We start from the raw sequence: 21,669 nt of genomic DNA on the forward strand, positions 1-21,669 counted from the left end.
GCGATCTGCTCCATGCTGGGTTGGCATATTCTTTAGTCAAAGCTCACCTGTCAGCAATGTCTGCTTTTCTACCTTTGACTCCTGCTCTGACATCTAGGATTGACTTTAAGCAATTTCTTAAAGGCGGCCTTCATATCAGGCCTCCCAGAAATCCTATTCCTCCTTCCAGGGATACAATTTTGTACTTAAATTTGAATTAGGCTCCTTTTGAGTCTTCTTCAGCTTCCTTACCACACTGTACTTGGAAAGTGTTTTTTCAGCTCTCAGCTCAGCCAAAAGCTGTCTGAGCTTTAGGGTCTCATGGCTATTCCTCCTTTCTTAGTTTTCCACAGATACAGGTTTTTCTTAGTACAAATTCTTCTTTTATGCCCAGTCAATGAATAATCCCGTAATCGGTCTATTCATCTTCCTTCCTTTTTTTCTTCTTTACATTCTGCCATTGAGAAGGTTCTTCACACGATGGATTTGCACTGACAGCTCAGGTAACATTTTGGGTAAAACTAAAGTTATTCACAAATCTGAGCAGCATTTTGTTTCCTTTCATCTCAGGACAAGGGTTTTGGCTATTTCCTGAGCAAATCATCTCCTCCTGGATTTCTAGGGCCATTTTTTGTTATTCTTTTCATTGAAAATATATTTTTCTCGTCAGTAAAGTTGCAGTCTACTAGGGAATGTGCCTCCTCTGGAGATTGTTTTTAAGAGTCTGGATGCCAGTTCCATCCTTGAGGTTGCTACTTGGTCCTCTGTTCAAACTTTCACTGAGCATTACAAGTTGGATGTTGTTTCAAGGGCCAGGCAGGCTTTGTCAGGGCTACCCTGCATGGATTTGTAAAGGGCTCTTCTGTACCTTCCTCTTACACTCCTGTACTCTCCCTTGGGTAAAGAATATTTCAGTAGTGATATGGAAGGACATCGGACAGTTGTGTGAAATCTTAGCATAAACGTGATTGTCCTTCTCTTCACCGTTGCAGTATTCATTCCCTCCCTGCTACCCCCTTCAATCTTGTATTGTCCTTCTAGCCAAGGGGCTTATCATCTTCTCTTGGATGTACATGTTTTCTTTGTCCCTGTGGGCATTCCCCTTCTGGGGCATTTTCAGTTCTGAGTGTGTGTTCATACGTCACCTTTATGCCCTACTCCTTGTGTGGGGAGCATACATGTGACGTATGATGTGTAAGAACTAAAGACTATGGTATACTGCCTAGACGCTGGACTTTCCTTGATAGGAGATCCCTTATGTAAAGAATACTGCAACAGTGAAGAGATGTTATTTAGATTTTACACAACTGTACTTTCTTATTGAATGCCAAGACCTAAATCACTGCGCAATAGCTGCAGTGTTTACATGCACTGATTTTTCACATTGTAGAATTAAGCTTTGTATTTGGCAGCCCTCCTTAACCTATTGGGCTTGATTCATAAACACTTGCTCTCCAATTGACTTAGCCTGGTACAAGCCTGTCCTGATTCCAAAAGACTTGTTCTCAGTATAAGTAACTTACTTAGCGTAAGGCCTATTTTTGTAAACATGCTTGTACTGGGGATCAGATTCCAAAAGACTTGCTCTCAGAGTGAATGCCTTACTTTGGTGTAAGATCTATAAACTGGCCTACACTGGTGACCAGATTCCAAAAGATCTGCTCTCGGTCTAAGTAAATTATTTCAGTTTAAGGTCTATGTCTACAAACAGACCTACACAAGTCTTTTGGAATGCAGCCCATTGTGTATGATGGCATAACCTAATTGGTGTCACATTTCTTTATTGTTGTGACCCTGGATATGGCCTAGCCACCATGGTTCCTCCCAACTTTTGTATGATAAACAGATACATGTCTGCCTAGGGGATGGGGCCCACATTTTCCCTTGCAGCAGAAAACTTCTTCCTTCTAGGAATTTGCCTTTTTACGCACCATAATTCCTGAAAACCAGTTTAATCATCAGAGACTACCAGGAGTCATTAGAAGAAGTCTGTTTGGTATAGAGACAGACAATGTGGGGATTACCTTAGCCTTTTTTTTTTCAGATCCAGCTTCAGCTCCCTCTGAACACACAGCTCTTACATTACACTAATTATTGATATGGACTAAGGGTCATCTGTGTACTTGAGTCTCCACTCTCACTCCTCCAGAGAGTATTATGGTGGCTTCACATTTCTCCCTTCCAGCCACACCGATGTGCTTACTTAGGTTCATATTTCCTGGGTTCATAGGTAAATGCTAGGCTACCAATTTGCAGACTTTTTTTATAAACCTAGACAATAACTAGAAGTCAGAATCAAACCCTTTACCTTGTATCTGTGAGACCTAACCATTAGGATAAACCCTCCCCTTAACCATGACACCAGTTTTGCAGTCAGCTCCTCTGTCTCTGTTTCCAGGCAGCTTAACTTTATTTATTCTGTCATGCAAGGTAAATATATGGACATAACTGGTATTGTGGTGTGATAATGTGTAGCAAGTTAGCTTATTCTTATCTGTATTACTTGTTTCCTAGGAACGTGCTGTTAATTTGGAAAAATACATTGCAGAAGAGTTTGCAAAACTGCACCAGTTTCTCCATGACAAGGAACAAAAACTCATTCAACAACTTAACAGCAAAGCATCAGAAATTCTGAGAGAGATAAAAAAAGAAAATCTTGAATGCATTAAAACTGGTGTTACAGAAATCCACTCAGCAGTGTCTGATACTAACTTGGAAATCAAAAAAGTAGAAGACATTCTGGAAGAGAGTGATGATGACACAGACTATCTGACAACCACTGAGGAATCAGTGTCAGGTGACACAACAGAACATGGAAAACACAAAACTAATGGAGTTCTATCAGTAAGTCCACTTTTGATTTTTGCTATTGCATGTCTTTCATTTTGGAAAGTGAAACCTTGGGTTTGCAGCTGACATAAGAAACATTTCAGATAATAAAGTACCAGCAGTTTAAATCATATACAGTAATGTGCTTATTTTTAATTACTTTTATTTGTTTTTTCCTTAATTTGTTCTGTTCATTTGCCCAAAACTGATCAATGGATTTACATCAAGGCAAACCTTGTCAACTCCCAACATGTTGAAATAAACATACATGGAACTGAGGTGCTAGAAAATAACATGTCAAAACAAACTCATTCCGAACAAAAAACATTAAATGCCTCATCCTGTAGTAACTTTGAGATCTCTGGATGTCAGGTTAAGGTGACAGCTTCCTTACTTGCATACTTCATTGATCTCATTGTTAAAATTAATTATACATTTGATGACTTTTGACTGGAAGACTATTTATTTAATATAAAGCCGTCTCCCCATTAAAAACTCTGATGTGTAAATTAAGCTGTGTCTTTTATATGCACAATTTCTGACCGGTGGCTGAAAATAGTATAGCATAGCAGTTTTAGACAAATACAATTTCTTTACTTATTGCAGGACCCTATTTATCAATGGTTTGCTGCAAAGGATTGTCAGGTAATAGGAAATACAAGGCAATTGGCTGTTGTGACCATTTGTACCTGCCAGTACCCAGCCTCAAACTAAACCTCCTTTGTGAAGATGTGCCAGGTCCGGTCGGACCAGGGTTGAAGTTGTGAATACCTGGGCAAACTTCTTGTTCTTGGTTTAATGCAGATGATATATTATACTGCTTAATTTGCAGTGGAAGTCAATTCCAGAGATGGGGAAAGGTGTTGTGTAATGAAACTCTCTCTACTTTGTTTTATTTACTTGTTGGTGAAGATTTAGATCCCTTGTGGACTATTCCATTCATGGAGATTCAAAAAAAAATCAAGGACCACCAAGTTCCTAATGGCTTGAAAGGCAAGGCATAAGTATCTCCTGCTGATTGATGAAACATCTGCTACCTGTACTGTATTGGTTCTGTCCTTCAGCCAGTTTGCTATCCATCTTTCTATGTAGTATGCTCAACGCATTATAAAAAGATCCCTATCTATCCTAGTGTAGTGGCAAAGGCCTTGAACAAGTCGAGGTTTGCTGTGTGTACATCATGGCTGTTGTCAATACCTTGTTACTCTTTCAAAGACATTAACCAACTTCATTAGAAAGGATCTACCCTTGACAAAGCCAAACCGCTGCAACTCGATCCTGATGAGATTTTTAATGCCTTAGTTAAGCAGGTTAGTTATAATATGCTCTATGGCTTTGCATATGACACTCATCCGGCTGATGAGCCTTTAATTCCCAGGATCAGTGATGTGGCCACAGTTGTGAAGTGACATCATCACTAATAGGTACTGAATGTCAGTAGCTAAACACAGGTTAAATAGTTTGAATTGCTCCACAAGTACTTGCATGATACTGTTAAACAGCAATGTATATTATTAAGTACCATGCAGGAAGTATTTTTACCCTTTGAGAGTACCGTTAGTATGTGAACATTGATGGTGTTAATGGGGGACTGTGGGATTCAGGGATAAGGAAATATGAGCCATCATTTCCATTGTGAAGTTGGGACTCAGTTTGTTAGCTAGTATATTTGCAATGTCTACTGAGTCAGACTTAGTGGTGCCATCTTGAATAAGTTCTGAACAGTGTTTGGTATTATTTCTTTCTTTCATAACACACAACTAAAGAAAGATTTGTTGTTGTCCTCAAGTTCATGGACTGCCTTAATAATCCTATTATTTTTTTAAGTTGTAGTCCGTTTTCTAATGTCATCCTTGATTTGAAGGTCCTTGGATCTGATTTATATTTTAAGGAGTTTTTTTTTTCTTTCGTTGCAAAGTTTACTCTGTTCGACCACTGGGGTGGTTTTATTTTAAACTTTCGATTATATTATATACTGTCAGTTTGTATACATTTATATAGGTGTGCATTGAACTCTTTTGCTTAGCTTCCTGCTGAGGAGGATTCTGACATTAAACTAGAATAAGTGAATCTTCAAACTTTGTCATAGAATTTGAGAAGATTTGTGCATTTTTAATCATTGAATTCTGAGATATTGTCATGTTTGGAAGTTTTAGTCATTAAGGTGACTAGTGAATGAACAGACTTAACCAGGGAAGGAGATACCAGGGAATAGTGCATAAAGCTATATTTATAAAGACCAAGTTGAGACTATAAGGCCCTCTAGTGTGTTTCACAATTTGTTCCAGGGATCTTTTGTTTATGAAACAAAGAACTTTTGGATGTATCCTACATTTGAGATATAAATTTGTGGGTAGTTAAAGTCTCCCAAAATAATTAAGTTTTTGTTTATAGGTAGTTCACTGATTTAGAGTTAAGAACCTTACATGATTATTAGGAGACACAGAGGGAGTCCTGTAACAGGCTATAACATGATAGCTGTGTTTATGGGTCCCTGGAAATCTATCTAGAGGTGATGTGGTCCCTAGCAAATATGGAGATGCCATCACAGTTGCCATGGAGTCTGAAGACATAATAGATGCAAAACCTAGCTATGGACATGGTGCTTTCTTAATATTTAAAACAAAATTAGTAATTACTCAAACATGGAGGTGCTTCAAGTGTGGGAGGGCCTTAATGTTGGGTAATTTATTGTTGAGAATTCATGCATTAAGCAGAGCCACCTTAATGTGATCCTGTTTTGGATTTGATATATTAGTTATGTTGGCATGTCCATCACAGGGACTCTGCCTAAAAAGGCACTATGGCTGCAGCAAAGCTTTAGCCAGTATGTTGAAGGCTTGGAACAAGAGCTGCAGGCTGTCTGTTGCAGTGCATGTAGGATTGTCTAGCATCTCATCTCATGTTGACACATATTGGGTCTGGTACCATATATTTAGCCAATTGTTGATGCTACTTATCTTGTCTTTGTACATTGTCATCATTCTTGTGAAGGAAGGATTACTCTCAGGACCAGAATCTTCCCTGCATTTGTGATTTGCATGGAGCATTCTGCCATGCCTCTCTGCATATCCCTCAAAGTTTTACATGCCATGTCATTCACTCCCACATAGTCATATTTGCCAGCTGAAAGTACCTTAAGGTCTCCTGAATTGTCAGAGATCTTGGCATTTGAAAGGCAATTCTCCATCACTCTTTGTCCAGAGAGGACAGATGGTATTTTGAGTGTAGAGTCATCAATCATTAAAATATTTTTATTTGTAGAGTAGTCTGGTGTACTGGATCTCAAATTATTTAAATCCTGGTGACTCTTTGTGGAAGTATGCCAGAAGGTGATGTGGTGGTAAATTTTCACTGGCACCTAGTCTTCATGATCTAGGAGGCTTTGGCAATACCATTTTACAGCCACAGTATAAGACATTATGCATTGGGTCAGTGTAGACTGTTTTGGAATGTGTGGTGCCTACTGTCTGTGTCCTTTTGTGGGTGTGAGGACTTCATGTTAATTAAATACTTGCATCTCTCAAACACATAATGTCTTACTAAGTAAAGCTCATTGTCTGTGAGCAGCAAGCAGTTACCATACAGCTTAAAGATACCCAGTGCTGTGAGACTCACAGCAAATGGAAAACCAGTCTGAACTTTTATATTAGTCCAGTTGTTTGCAGAATTTGTTTGAAATACACAGAGTATTATATTAATTTAAATGAGATGGTTTCTATACTTTACTATGCAGAAAACAGCTTGTGCGAAGTAAGCCAAGAAATAGATAATCTTTTCCTATAAATCCAAATTTACCACTTCCTTTAGAAGGAAATCAGTTTTAGTGTGACTTTTAATGAAGGTTTGGATCAAAATATTAAGTAACTGTAAAAGAGAAAGTATGAAAAAAAAATTACTCCATCTAAAGAATTTCACCCACTGAACAATTGATAACGGTTGCAGTGTGTACCATAATTGCATCAAAAAACAAGTGTTACCAACGTAAGAATGCACACCATTACTACACATCTGTTTTAAACAAAATGCTATGAATATCGATAGTGATATCCCCTCTCCTGCTATTTCCAGTCATAACAAAGCCATCGGAGGAACATGCAATTGTTTTCACTGAGCTGTCATAGCATCATAAAATGTATATCTTAGATCTGGTAGCCGGTTTAGATTTGTAAGTATTCCTTTTTTGAGTGAAAGGGTCTAGTGAAACAAAAAAATTTATTCATTTTTGACACTTGGTTGGGGCAGACCCATTTGTTTATTTGTGTAACCAGTGCCTTTTGGTGGTCTTATGTAGGTAGAGGAATTTGATGATGTGCATGTTTGAAAAAGATTGAGTTTACTTGTAAGAACTGCTTTAATAGTACAGCAGAGTGGGGTTCAGAATTATTTTCAAACAATGACAAGCTTTAAACTTACAAGACCCTACTTAATGCAGATTGCCAGTTAGACTGAAGGGCTAGGCTGTTGTCTGCCTGGACATCATCAGAGTTCCATGATCTCCCTAACTTGCCTTATCCTTTCTGGGCTTATGCCTACCGCAAGTCTTGATCAAGATCTTGCTGTCATTTCTGACAGATTTCATACCATGAGGGGATGCATTTTTATTTTGAATATTCATTCCTGTGTGAGAGATGTCTACATCTGCATACAGATTAGTTGTGATTCATCCTTAATAAGAATGCCACGATGGAAACTCAGGAAAATTAGCACTGCTTTGTCAGCAGCACGTCTTTTCTCTTGTTCACCAGGGGGTTGTACATTGTATGTATAACCCACTACAACATTTTGGCTGTTGAGACAACCTTGTAAATGGAAGCTGGAGCAAAAAAAGTGAGCATCATCTTAAGTGGGCTAACTTAATTAAAAATGGCAGGGATAGTTCTTTCCATCAGAGTATTAAGTCATACAGGTCACTATCCAAGGGTGCCAGGAAGAAACTTAGCAGTATCCTCTTCATTGTCATTAGTAGTGTGCCCAGATATTTGGGTCAGTTAAACCTTATTGTTGATAATTTTGTTCTCTAATACAGGCCTCATTGAGCAGGAAGATGCCAGCATCTCAACTGATGTCATAGCAGAGTGTTGTAGAACCAAGCATGACTAGTGCCAAACAATGCATTTATCTTCAAACCACCTGGGTGTACCTATGTGGTTGTACTGGTCACTATACAAGGGTGCCTGGAAGAAACTTAGCAGTATCCTCTTCATTGTCATTAGTAGTGTGCCCAGATATTTGGGTCAGTTAAACCTTATTGTTGATAATTTTGTTCTGTAATACAGGCCTTGTTGAGCAGCAAGATGCCCAGTATCTCAACTGATATCATGGAAGAGTGTTGTAGATTCAGCTCAAAGTGCCAAAAAATGCATTTATCTTTGAACCACCTAGGTGTACCTATGTGGTTGTGGTCAGTGAGGATTTTCTTTTAGCTGTACCACTAAAATATTCGCTGCTAATGTAAAGAACACAGAAGAGAGTGGGCATCCTCGATAGGTCCTCTGTTTTAGTTAAAACAGAGAGCAAATATAACAGATCATGCATACATGGGCTGTGGAGAGACGCATAAAATTTACATATATTGGCAAACTGCCCTTAAATATGGAATTAGCATCACTCATGTAAAGTGTCACTAAATTGAAGAGAAGTATTTGTGCAAGTCCAGAAGCATAGTAGCATAAGGTGTTTGTAGTGAGTTATCCAACTGTGTACAATTTACATATATGTACTGGACGTTCTATGACTCTGACAGTATTTCAGAGATCTGCCTTGCACAGGCCATACATTTATAGCTATGTGACCCTCAAACCTTTTCACTATGCATTGGCAAAATGTTGATCTCATTTGGAAGAAAGGAATTAAAGCTATAGGAATGAGTTTTGCGGCATTTCTGCCCAACTTGGGAAATAAAATCGTCTTGGGTATTGCGCTACTAATAGTCCATTGTAAGTTAGTGTATACCAACTTTGTAACAACTAGAATCCAACCTTTCTTAAATGCCATATTGCATGTAATATCCCATTATCTGCAGTCACATGGACTATCCCATGACATTCCATTGTCATCAGTCAGATGTAATATTGTGTGGTACTCCGTTATTGGCAGTCACATGTAATATCCCATGATACCCCATTAGCATCAGTCATGTAATGTTCTGTGATACTGTTTTATCGTTCATTTGTAATATCCTCTGCTGCTCCATTATTGTCACTGTGATTGTCCACTATAATCAGTGACGTGGGACTATCCTGTGTTACTTCAGTATCATCAGTTATATGCAATATGCCATGGTACTCTATTGTTTCCTATCTCATGGAATATCCTGCGATACCCAGTTACCGTCAGTCACCTGTAATGTCCTGTTTACTGCATTATCATCACCCACGTGTAATGTCCTGTGATACTCCGTTATTATCTAGTACATGTAATACCCTGCAATGTCCCATTATCATAAGTCACATTTAATATCCTGTGATACCCAGTTACCATCAGTCACCTGTAATATCCTGTTTACTGCATTATCATCACCCACGTGTAATGTCCTGTGATACTCCGTTATTATCTAGTACATGTAATACCCTGCAATGTCCCATTGTCATAGGTCACATTTAATATCCTGTGATACCCAGTTACCGTCAGTCACCTGTAATGTCCTGTTTACTGCATTATCATCACCCACGTGTAATGTCCTGTGATACTCCGTTATTATCTAGTACATGTAATACCCTGCAATGTCCCATTATCATAAGTCACATTTAATATCCTGTGATACCCAGTTACCATCAGTCACCTGTAATATCCTGTTTACTGCATTATCATCACCCACGTGTAATGTCCTGTGATACTCCGTTATTATCTAGTACATGTAATACCCTGCAATGTCCCATTATCATAGGTCACATTTAATATCCTGTGATACCCAGTTACCATCAGTCACCTGTAATGTCCTGTTTACTGCATTATCATCACCCACGTGTAATGTCCTGTGATACTCCGTTATTATCTAGTACATGTAATACCCTGCAATGTCCCATTATCATAGGTCACATTTAATATCCTGTGATACCCAGTTACCATCAGTCACCTGTAATATCCTGTTTACTGCATTATCATCACCCACGTGTAATGTCCTGTGATACTCCGTTATTATCTAGTACATGTAATACCCTGCAATGTCCCATTATCATAAGTCACATTTAATATCCTGTGATACCCAGTTACCATCAGTCACCTGTAATATCCTGTTTACTGCATTATCATCACCCACGTGTAATGTCCTGTGATACTCCGTTATTATCTGGTACATGTAATACCCTGCAATGTCCCATTCTCATAGGTCACATTTAATATCCTGTGATACCCAGTTACCGTCAGTCACCTGTAATGTTAACATCCTTGTGTACTGCATTGCACCACGCTAATGGTGTGTGATCTGCTGCTATTATCTGGTACATGTAATACCCTGCAATGTCCCATTCTCATAGGTCACATTTAATATCCTGTGATACCCAGTTACCATCAGTCACCTGTAATGTCCTGTTTACTGCATTGCCATCACCCACGTGTAATGTCCTGTGATACTCCGTTATTATCTGGTACATGTAATACCCTGCAGTGTCCCATTATCATAAGTCACATTTAATATCATGTGATACCCAGTTACCATCAGTCACCTGTAATGTCCTGTTTACTGCATTATCATCACCCACGTGTAATGTCCTATGATACTCCGTTATTATCTAGTGCATGTAATACCCTGCAATGTCCCATTATCATAAGTCACATTTAATATCATGTGATACCCAGTTACCGTCAGTCACCTGTAATGTCCTGTTTTACTGCATTATCATCACCCACGTGTAATGTCCTGTGATACTCCATTATTATCTGGTACATGTAATACCCTGCAATGTCCCATTATCATAAGTCACATTTAATATCATGTGATATGTTACCATCAGTCACCTGTAATGTCCTGTTTACTGCATTATCATCACCCACGTGCAATGTCCTGTGATACTCCGTTATTATCTGGTACATGTAATTCCCTGCAATGTCCCATTATCATAGGTCACATTTAATATCCTGTGATAGTCCCTTAACATCGGTAATGCAAAGTAATGGCCCTCATGGATAGAGGAAATGTAATTACTCCAACATGTACTTGTTTATCCCATTTCTCCATGTTTGAAATTCAGTGCACATGTAAATAGCTGCATAGATGCATTTGTCCCTCTCCAAAGAAAATACAGTACAAAATGTAAGAATAAACCTAAGTAGTCGAAACCAGATATAAACAGGTGGTATAATAAAAGAAAAAAGTTCATTGCATTAAAAATAAATTTAACACTCATAATACTAAAAATACTCCTTCTAAACTTAAGAGGGGACTCTGGACACTAATCAAATCAATAAAAGCCATGTATGCGGTAAATATAGCTACCTAGGTGAAAGATAACCTCTAACAGTGTTAGAAACCTCAGAAACAATTCCCAGCACTGCAGAAAGCTATCTTTAAATGACCTCACATACTGAGGCTCAGAGGACATGACCAATGTACAACTGGACACATTTAGCTCAAACGTAACTCCCTCTCCCCTCCTATATTCCTAGATCACATACTGTCATCTACACCCCTCCCAAAAATACCCCAAGAACAAGTCCTCAAGGTACTGTCCAAGGCCATGAGCCCATTTCATTGAGGCCAGATTACATACTGGGCTGCCTGTATAGTCCTATAGGTTCATAGGTAGGTAAATATTAAGCTAACTGCCTTTAAGGGCTTTTTTAAGCCTAGCCAGCAACCCCAGTCTAGAATCAAAACCTGCACCTTGTGTCTCTGAGGTGGCAACCTTAGCCATTATGTAAGACTCACTTCCCCAGGTCCTTGCCTGACTGGAGGAGGGTAATTATAACAACTTTCTACACTAACCTGTTGGCAGGAAAGGCCATAGCAGTAGATTTTTTATGAATAACATGACCTCCTCTTCTCTGCAGCTATTCAATATTCGCCTTCAAACAGACTTTGTGCCAGAAGAATGGAGGGCAGCAACTGTCATCCCCTTGCACAGAGGTGGGTTGTTTAATAGACCCAGGTAATTATAGACCCATAAACCTGATCAACCTCATCTGTAACGGTGTGGAAAGGATTGTTGTAGAATTAATAAATAAAGACATCAATCCAAACTGGTTCAGGTCTATCAGAAGCAGATCCTGTCTACTTAAGTAAGAGGTTTTGCTGTAGTATGCATTTCCTGAAGGATATGAAGTCTGAAACTCAAATGCCTATAATTATTTAGTGACTTCAATCTTCAACACTGTGCATAAAAACACAAATTTTATGAGGAACAGGAGAAAAATATAAGTCACAGATATAGACATTTTGTTAAAATCTGGGCTGTTGAGAGGTATGCCTGTAGGTCTTCAAGCCAACTAATTCATGACATGATAGTCTGTTTGGTTTTTATTTGGGGAGCTAGCTTTATGCTAGTACACAGGAATAAACAAAATGTGGTATTGTTTGTAACTGGAAAGAAAAGGAGGTCACATTCATTCATAAAAATGTACTGGCATGCTTTTTCCTGCTTCTGGTTTTGTTGCTTACATTTGCAAAACATTTGTGCAGGTGCTCTAATGGTAAATGTACAGTAAAGGAACATGAACATTGCAAAATGTGCATGCTGATTGGACAAACTAATCAGTAAGCTCATTGTAAATTGAACGTTCCCCACAGGAGGTAGTTCAGTAAGTTCATTTTCTCCGTGACACTACTGATCAATTTAAGAAGTAAAAAATTCCTTCCTGTCATATCCACATCCATACCCCTTTTTAGATTCATAGGTAGGTACTAGGCTATCGGCCCAAAGGTCTAAGTAAGCCTAGCCAACAAGGTTCCCTGGCTTACACCACCCAAGAAAGTTATTTTACTGTGCCCCTGTCGAGCAGAGCCACAGAAGTGATCCCCGGGGTGTATTTCCTATTTCCCATCCACTCATCAAGATTTTTCTTGAGTGCTAATGAGGAACTTTGCTTGACATAGATGGGGTAGCTTTTTCCAGAGTATGGGAAGTCTCTGGGTCAGGAATCTATCCCTCCAGCATGTCCTGTTTATTGTGATGACAAGGTTTAGGTCCCTAGAGCATATAGCTTGGAGGGATTGGGATTTCTTTAGCTGTAGCATGTCCAGCAGCTCTGGGTTAGACATATCTTTATATGTTAGGCAGAGATCACCTCGGAGTAGGCGATATGCTGCGGAATAAAGCTGGAGTTTTTCGAGACTGTCAGTGTAGGGTATCTGTTTGAGGCTGCCTATGTGGTAGTTCAGGTACAGAGTTTTTACCAAAGGGGATGACATTGAACTTCTTAGCACTGAGCTTGAGGCCATGGCTCTGACATCAGGCATCTGACTCAATGAGGCCCTTCTGTAGGATGTCCACATCATTTGGGGACTCTAATATGGCTCCTAGTTTGCAGTGATCTGTGAACTTCATTAGCCAAAGGCCTTCTGTGTTAGCCTGTACTTAAGAAGTAGATACGAAACAGGAGAGATCCCAGGACTGAATTCCGGTGGTACTCCACTTGTCACTAGTTTAAAGTCAGATTTGGAGTCTGCAACTTTTACAGTTGGGTTCTGTTAGTGAGCCAATTGGCAACCCATCTTGTGATGTAGGGATTTATACCTAGTTTAGTGAGTTTAGCTATAATTCCAGCATGGGGGGATGGTGTCGAAAGCCTTGGTGAGGTCAAGATAGGCTGTGTGAACCACCTTACCCTCGTCTAAAGCTTTGTTGACTGCCTCAAAGAAGTCGATCAGGTTCAGGAGGCATAATCTGTCTTTCACAAACCCGAAATGGGTAGGGTCCAAAGTTTGGAGGTTACCAATGTCTTTATTTAAGAGTTCCATGATGATATGTTCCACGGCCTTACAGACTAGGTTCGTCAGGCTAATAGGTCGATATTTCCCGGGATCAGTGGTGGCTCCCCCTTTGTGGAGTGGGATAACTGTTGCTGTGCACCATTCACTGGGCACAAAGCCTGATGTGAGGCTATGATTAAACATGGTGCTTAGGTGGGGCGCCAGTTTGTTCTGAAGTTTGTGCAAAACGCAGCCTGGGATGTTGTCCGGTCCCATGTATGCTGTGTTTTGCTTTAGAGAGTGCAGCTTTTACCTGCGAAGTTGTGATTACAGGGACTCTGCATTCTTCCTGCATAGATATGGGCCCTTTAGGGGGTGAGGGGGGGTAAAGTTAGCACTGAACGAGAGGGGGGGTAAAGTTAGCACTGAACCTATCTGCCAGGATGTTGGCAATATCAGTTTGTTCTGTAATTTTCTTGACGTTGTGCTGTAACTCAGAGCAGATCCGGGTGTTGCCATTAATATTCTTGATATAGCTATATAATGCTTTGTGGTTGTCCCTAGAATCAGTGGCAATTTTGTTTTCATAGCTAGCTTTGGAGGATCTTGTAAGGGATTTCAGCTTCTTACTAAGACTGACCAGGGAGCTCCTCCACTCATGGGATTTTATCTCTTTTGCAACAGTTTCTTCCTTCTGTTGTAGAGTTTGTTTATGGCAGGGGACTACCAGATTGCCTTCGTTTTTTTGGAAGATAGTGTCTTGGTTCTGTTTGGGATAGCATGATCCATGCACTTGTGTAAGTGTTTATAGAGTGCATTTGTGTAGGATTCAGCAGTTGTAACTGTAGTGTCCATCTGCATAGGTGTCATGAAGTTCACCACTTCTGTCTTAAGAAGCATGAAGTTGGCTTTGGAGAAATTGTTTACCATGGTGTCCTTAATGAGGGGTGGGCGGGATGTGAATATCTAGGCTGATTAGCTTATGGTCTGAGCTGACCAACAAGGAGTTGACTTCAGGTGTGGAACACCGGTCACTCATGTTGGTAATGACTAGATCTAGGATATTGTTGCTCCTGATGGGGGTGTGGATAAGTTGATCCAGGGCATTGGAATTTATGAATTCCAGTAGTTGGTACATGAGTAGTTTTCCCAGTTAATGGTGGGATAGGTGAAATTGCCCATTATTAGGGTGTTCCGGTCCAGGTTAGGTGGCCAAAAAGTGTGGTATGAGTTATAGCCTGGTAGTGCAGCGGTGCTCTCTGGAGCCTTGAACCAAATCTCAGTCACTGCACAGATATCGATGTTCTCCATTTTAAGGAGTGCCTCAAGGGAGTGCATTTTGAGATTTAGACTTCTAACATTGAGTAGCATTACCCTCAGTTTTTGCTTGCCTGTTCCTGTTGCGGTGGTGAATTTGTCATTTGAACTTTGCCTAGAAATGGCACTATAGGGGGCAAGAGCCTTATCCAGTATCCAGAATCCCAGGGGTGACAGGTGCAGGCCATCTCTGGCAAAGCATCGTGATCTGTCGACCATGTCATCCCAGGCAAACAGATACTGGATCCCCTTAGAATGACACCAGAAGCTTAGCCAGTTGTTGAAGTCAATCATTTTGTCCTTGTACTGTGGTATAATTCTGGGTGATGGCAAAATGCTACTCAGGGCTAGGGTCATACCTGCCTGGGCTACAAGATCGGAGAGGTCTTCCATCTCTTTTCATATAGTCCAGGGAGGTACATCTCAGGTCATTCACACCAACATGGACAATGACAGAGTCATATTTTTACTTATTGTGGAGTGACCTGAGTGCGTGGGTTATGTGGCGGATCCTGGCACCCGACAGGCAGCTGACAGTAACCTTCTCCTTGTTTAGCCAGGTGAGTGGGACATCAGTTTGCCTGTCTATAGAGTCACCTATGACTGGTATTTTGGGTACGTTGTTTTACCTTATGGGCTGTGGTTGAGTGGCACACTGAGTCTGTGGGCTATGTGTCATTTGGGTTGTGTTGGGGGGGGGTGGAGGTTGCTTGCATTTCTTCTTTGGAGGTCTCTGTTGCTTGAGCAGATTATTATTGAGAGCCTCTGCAAATGTTTTTGTGTTACTATGTGTGGATTTTGGTGGTGTAGATTTATGGTGCCAATGTTTACCTTCTCCTCTTGACTGTCAAGTTCAGTCTTGGTTGGAGAGAGCTTTACCTCCAGTTTGGCTAGATAAGTGCATCTCTCACAGGTTGTGGTGTTGGGTGGTAGGAGGAGAGGGTTGTCTGTGTACATGAGGGAATTGCTACATTGCCCCAGGATGCTCAGATTCATTAGATAGACAGGTGAGAACACTGGGAGCTGACCCTTGGACATGCCTGAATAAAAAAATAGTTTCCTCTAGACAAGTGAAGAAAGTTTGTACAAGAGCTGTTTTTCTCTAAGCAAGTGAGGAAGGTAAGCACACAAACTGTTTTCCTCTAGGTAATGAGGAAGGTTGAGTTCTGTAGTAATTTGTAGTTTATTTAGTGCTTACAACAAGTTCTGAACAAGTGCTGAGCACAACTAAGCAAATTCAAGTGCTAAAACTAAGAATCTGTATCTGAACTAGACTAGTTACAGGAAAGAAACCAGTACAATTACGGGCACATGGGGTCAGGGTGTTACTTCAAAAGTGACAGTCCTCTAGAGCCAGGGTTTACACTGCCATGTGGTAGCCATGCTGCTGTAGTTCACCCATACCACACACTCTCTGACACACACACACACACACACACACACACACACACACACACACACACACACACACACACACACACACACACACATATCTTTGGCCAATTTAGAGTATGCATTACACCTACTGCATGTCTTTGGAATGTGGGTAGAAACAGGAGTACCCAGAGGAAACCCACAAGAACACAGGGAGGACATGCGGACTCCTATGCAATGCATTAAAAAAGCTACCAGATAATCCAAGAACAAGACAGAGGCCAGCAAGAATTACAAAATGATATGGAAGACCTCCAGTTCTTCACAAGAACAACATGTAATATATGATAAAAAAGCAGTTAAGCACCTTCATCCTCTGTAAATGAACTGTGGACTTTCTCAAAACTGCTATTTAATAAGTTTTCACACATTTAGAGTAGTCTAAAACCACATGACAATTCACCCAACAGTAATGTTTCTAATGTCCGACATAATTTTAAGAATAAAACTTACTTCAAATAAACCAAATGCACCATAAAAGTTGATATTGTATAAACACTGTAAATAGTTATGCTTGATTATTTTGTAAGACACTAGAAATGTGTGAAAATTCATTAAATGACAGTTTTGAGAAACTCCAAAGTTCATTTACAAAGGAGAAAATGTTTAACTGTTTTTTTTTTTATTGTGCATCAAGTGTTACTCTTGTAAAGAATTGGAAGTCTTCTGTTTCAGATTTAAAAAAGAAGCTCACAATTTCAGTGCCAGGAGCACCCCTACAAGTAGCTGCATGGCATATCCTGCAACCTGATTAAAAACAGATAACTAACTAAAGCCTCTTGCCTCACAAAACAGACATTTTCCATTATTTAGTGACTGTATTCCTCAATGATATGTCAGAAAACCACACAAATATCATAAGCACAGATTTCCAGAGCATATTAAGTTCATATATTGGCTGTCCCAGACATCCAGAAGCAGATGGAGGAGCACAGAATTGTTTTTATACAGAAATTTTATAAATAATAATTTAAGGCTGTTTTCTTAAATAATTTCAATGCATAATAGCAGCAATCGACAGGCTGCGAGTATCGTAGGATTTATCCATGGCTGGTTTTGTTTAATCACTCGGGCTTCATTCACCCTCTTGATCAGGTTGTGCCATCTGTGGGTAAATCCTGCATTACTCACACCATGTAGTGGATTACTGTTAAATGAACCAGTATCCAAACTACAGAATTGTGGTTCTTCCTACTTTTGTTGCATCATGTTTTTTGTTTGTTTATTCTTTGTTGATCAGGTTATTCCCACTGGGCTAGTACCGTTTTCGGGGGAGACCCAATGTGGTGTTTACACTGCTAACCTCCTTGGCTCTTCTTAGTAAGCATAGCCAGCTTTAGGCACCAGCAAATCCTGTGGTCGCTGGGAGCCCCCTGTTCCTGGGGTGGCCCCCAACCACAGCAAGTTATTTTATCTTGATATTTTGTAACATGTCTGTTGAACCAATAAAAACTAGTACAGCAGTTCTATTTACTTAATAAATCAAAGGAGTGGTAATAACTCTTATAATTCTCCTTTAAAATTGAAAGATATTTCTGGTTACAGTAACGGGATTCACAATTTCATTAGATGTTTTATCACTGACATAGTGCCCCAGGCTCAGTGGCAACTTTTCACTAAAAGTAACAAATTAGCCAGTTTCAGGTACCTGCAGTACCTATGGCTGCAGGGGGCCCCATTAATCACCCCTGACTGTATGGGGGTCCCAAGAAAGCTGCTGTTGGTTGTGGAAAAATGAGGGGAAAATGTACTAATTTCCCGCTTATTCTCTTTAACCTGATTAGGGTTGTAATATGGGGTCCCTATTAATTACACAAACTTTTTAAAGTTTGAATGTCATATGGTCGACACCATATGATCGAACTTTAAAAAGTTTGAAGGTGAAAAAGCTCCATATGCCACAGAATAGGAAAATTTCCCTTTTCTGCACTGAAGTGCAATCTTGGAATTGGTATATTTAAGTAACGGGGGTGTGGGGGGTGCAGGGGGGCTTGCCCCCCTGTTCAGAGCATTGAGTTAAGTTTTTTTAAATTTTTTATTATATTTTCGTTGTTGCATACTTTGCTCATATTTTGTGAAACATATGAGGTTCGAAGTTTTGAAACTTTGAATAAATAATATAGACTCGTAATATGACCCTCTTAGATTAAAGCTGATCGTGAACACAAGCAAGGTAAGCACTAGAGAGCTCAGCAGCCCAGAGTGACTGACTGATCTAAATGTGGGATGGTTTTCTCTTTCGGGGAGTTTTATAAATACTGTCAGAAAAGCAAAAACTATAATTCTCAACTTTTTTGCTGAAGAATTTTGTGCAATGCCAATAATAAAAACAGAATGAAGACTCAAAATTAGGAGCATGTTTTAAATCTTCCAATTCAATTAAAAAGTAATACAATGACACCTTTTGCATCAACATGCATTTTTTGGATAATAAGCATAACGCACTATTTTTATTGACTGTCTGTATTTCCCAAGTGATTTGCTAACAAATAAAACTTTTTTATAAGTGACAGGACAAAATTATGAGGCAGAATCAGGAAAGGCCATTGAAATCAGGGAAAGTGACAGGTATGCATTACGCAACAGTGAGGTAAATAAAAATGATTTAACCCTGCTATCTGGTAATGCTAAACAGCAGACACTCATATGGTGTGGCAGTACCAGTGTTGCACACTGTATTGCTATTTGCTGAAATAAGTACAAAACTAGTATTGCTCTCTCTGTATATACATACACACACACACACACACACACACACACACACACACACTATATATATATATATATATATATATATATATATATATATATATATATACACACATACAGACACACACACACACACACACACACACACACACACACACACACACACACACACACACACACACACACACACATATACATATAACATCACAGATTTTTATCCATGTACACACCCAATAATGCCAGAACACATACATTATTCTTCTGGGTATTGATAAAAATGCAGCCAGCATGTAATTACATTTTAAAAGTAAGGCATAGAGTATATCCCAGAATATTCAGACAGTAACATCTTCTAGAAGTCTAGTGGCCCCCACTCCCCAAACTGTTCAAATGGATATAGCAAGGCTGCCTTAATCATCCTTAATTGTGTGGGGTCCCACTAAAGCTGTTGTTGGTTGGAGGAAAAGTGAGAAAAAATGTATTATTTTTTTGATTACACTCTTTTTAGCCTAAACAGGGATGAGATATAACCCTGTTAGGGTAAAGCCAATAATGGCCTCTGCTCTCAACTGCACCCATTCTAAAACCAGCCCTACTGCGATGTGTGTACAGGAAGTTGCAATAGGTAAGGTGTGTGGGGGAGGTGTTGTGTAGTTATTACTACTTTAATTTACATCACAGTCAAACCTTAGATGTGTGCACAGAAGGCCATTATAATTTGTGTTTTGGCTGGGGACAGTGTGGTCGTTGTTTCTTCTACTTTTCTTAAAGACCTCAGAGGTGTACAAAGAAGGTTGCTATAGCTTGTGTGGGGGCAGTGTACTGTCTAGCAGCAAAGTAGAATACATTACTGTAATTTATTATTATTTATTTATTTTTATTTACTGTAATCATTATTTTTCCCCTTTCCTCACAATCACACATTAGGCACGTATACAAGTGGCTGCCTTAGGGGGTTACGGGGGAGGAGTAAGGAGGCATGTTATTTATATGTATGTCACCAGTCATTTGAAGTACGTAACTGTAGCAATTTGAGCCTTTGCTTTCATCACAGTCTACCACCAGAGGGATGCATAGGCAGTGGATGTCTTTTTTGGGGGGTCATGGAGGCAGGCAATATTCCCAGGTAGGACCTGAGGCTGTATATCCTCACAATTGTCTTGTTAGTTTTTTGTGAGGTATATTTTGTCACCCTTGAACATAAAGCCTTGACACAACATAGGTCCTCCTTGAAAGAAAAAAAAAATAAGACTGATTTTTGTTTAGGCCACCATTGGATTAAAAGGTTGGGAAACCACTCCAAAATGCATCCCAGATCATCTATAACCCCCATGACTTCTGGGGGCACCAGCTTAATTAAGTTATTTCCTAAATTATTACTGTGCTGTCTTGGTCAGGAAAGGAGTGTTGAAAGGATGTAAGGAAAACTAAAGCTGAATCTCTTTTCTTAATCTTCTGTTAAAGCAATCATTGGATGAAAAGGTTGTGTGAAAAGAAAACAAAACTTTAAAATGCACATCAGATCATACAGAAAGTTATGGCTTCTTGAAAAAGGTGAGTAAGGCAAAATGTAGAAGAGGAAGAGAAAGTAATGTGCATAGTATGGGGAGCTCAGGATGGGGAAGAAACAGACGAGTGAACTGGAGGATGTGTGTGTGGGAGGAGGGGCTGAAAAATTAGGCAGTGCCTAGGGTGCCATTTCACCTAAGTCCAGCCCTGTAGACAGAGTTGTAATGTATCACTGTTCCAAATAAATGCAAGTAACTGTGAATGTCCCTTTGCAAGATGGGCCAACATAGTGTGGTATACAGCCCTGTTGTAATGTAAGAGCATTGTGACTACAGTTCAGCCTGTGTGTGCTTATTCTAAAAGTCTGCAGTATGAAATAAAAGGTTGCTTAGGAGGGGTGGCAGTAACAGGGTGATACTTAGACTGAAAGTGCTCAGGGGGCCCCCAACTGGGCATTTGCTGGAGGCCCCTTAAATGTTAACACCGGCCCTGTTAGTAAGTGCGTTAGGGTCTTTTGTATCTACCTGAAACCCACCAGCTCTAGCAGAAGCAAACATAAATTTAACTGATAACCCCTGATCTGGACAGACTATTACTCTTAGAATATATTTTAGACCAGAGTTTTGTCTGAGCCTTGCTGCATTGTCATCTTACCCTGCTGCGTACTGCTGAGTCCTACACAAATGCAGGTAACATTTGGCACTGACGAATGAGTGTTTTTGGATTATCCCTCCCACAACGGTTATTCATATTCTAACCCAGCTGTTCTCATACCCCCTCCCTGTCCTTTGGGCCCCATCCAATTTTCCCTCACCATTGGCCATTAAATTAATTTGCCCTAGCATTCCACAGCCATTTTATTAATTCCAGCAGTCAGTTTCTGCACCACCACAGAGTGGATATTTTGTTTCTGCTACATCTTGACTGTCATCTTGGACAATTTCTTGTAGATTTATTAAGTAATCCTTTGGTTTGTCATCCTCCGATTACTCTGCAGCTGTCTTCCAGTACTTGTACAACTATCCTGCAGCCCCATGCCTTTT

The 21,669-nt window shown here is 39.8% G+C and overlaps 1 protein-coding gene across 1 annotated transcript in view; it reads left to right on the forward strand.

Moving 5' to 3' along the window:
- LOC122813922 (zinc-binding protein A33-like) overlaps positions 1-21,669 on the forward strand; it is a 112,053-nt gene that overhangs the window by 39,299 nt on the left and 51,085 nt on the right. The window contains exon 3 of the mRNA XM_044086467.1: positions 2,494-2,823. Coding sequence (XP_043942402.1) covers positions 2,494-2,823 — 330 coding nt within the window. The remainder of the gene's footprint in view (positions 1-2,493; positions 2,824-21,669) is intronic.

This window comes from Protopterus annectens, chromosome 10.part0 (genome assembly GCF_019279795.1).
Source record: "Protopterus annectens isolate FY-2018-M chromosome 10.part0, PAN1.0, whole genome shotgun sequence".
Lineage (NCBI taxonomy): Eukaryota > Metazoa > Chordata > Ceratodontiformes > Protopteridae > Protopterus > Protopterus annectens.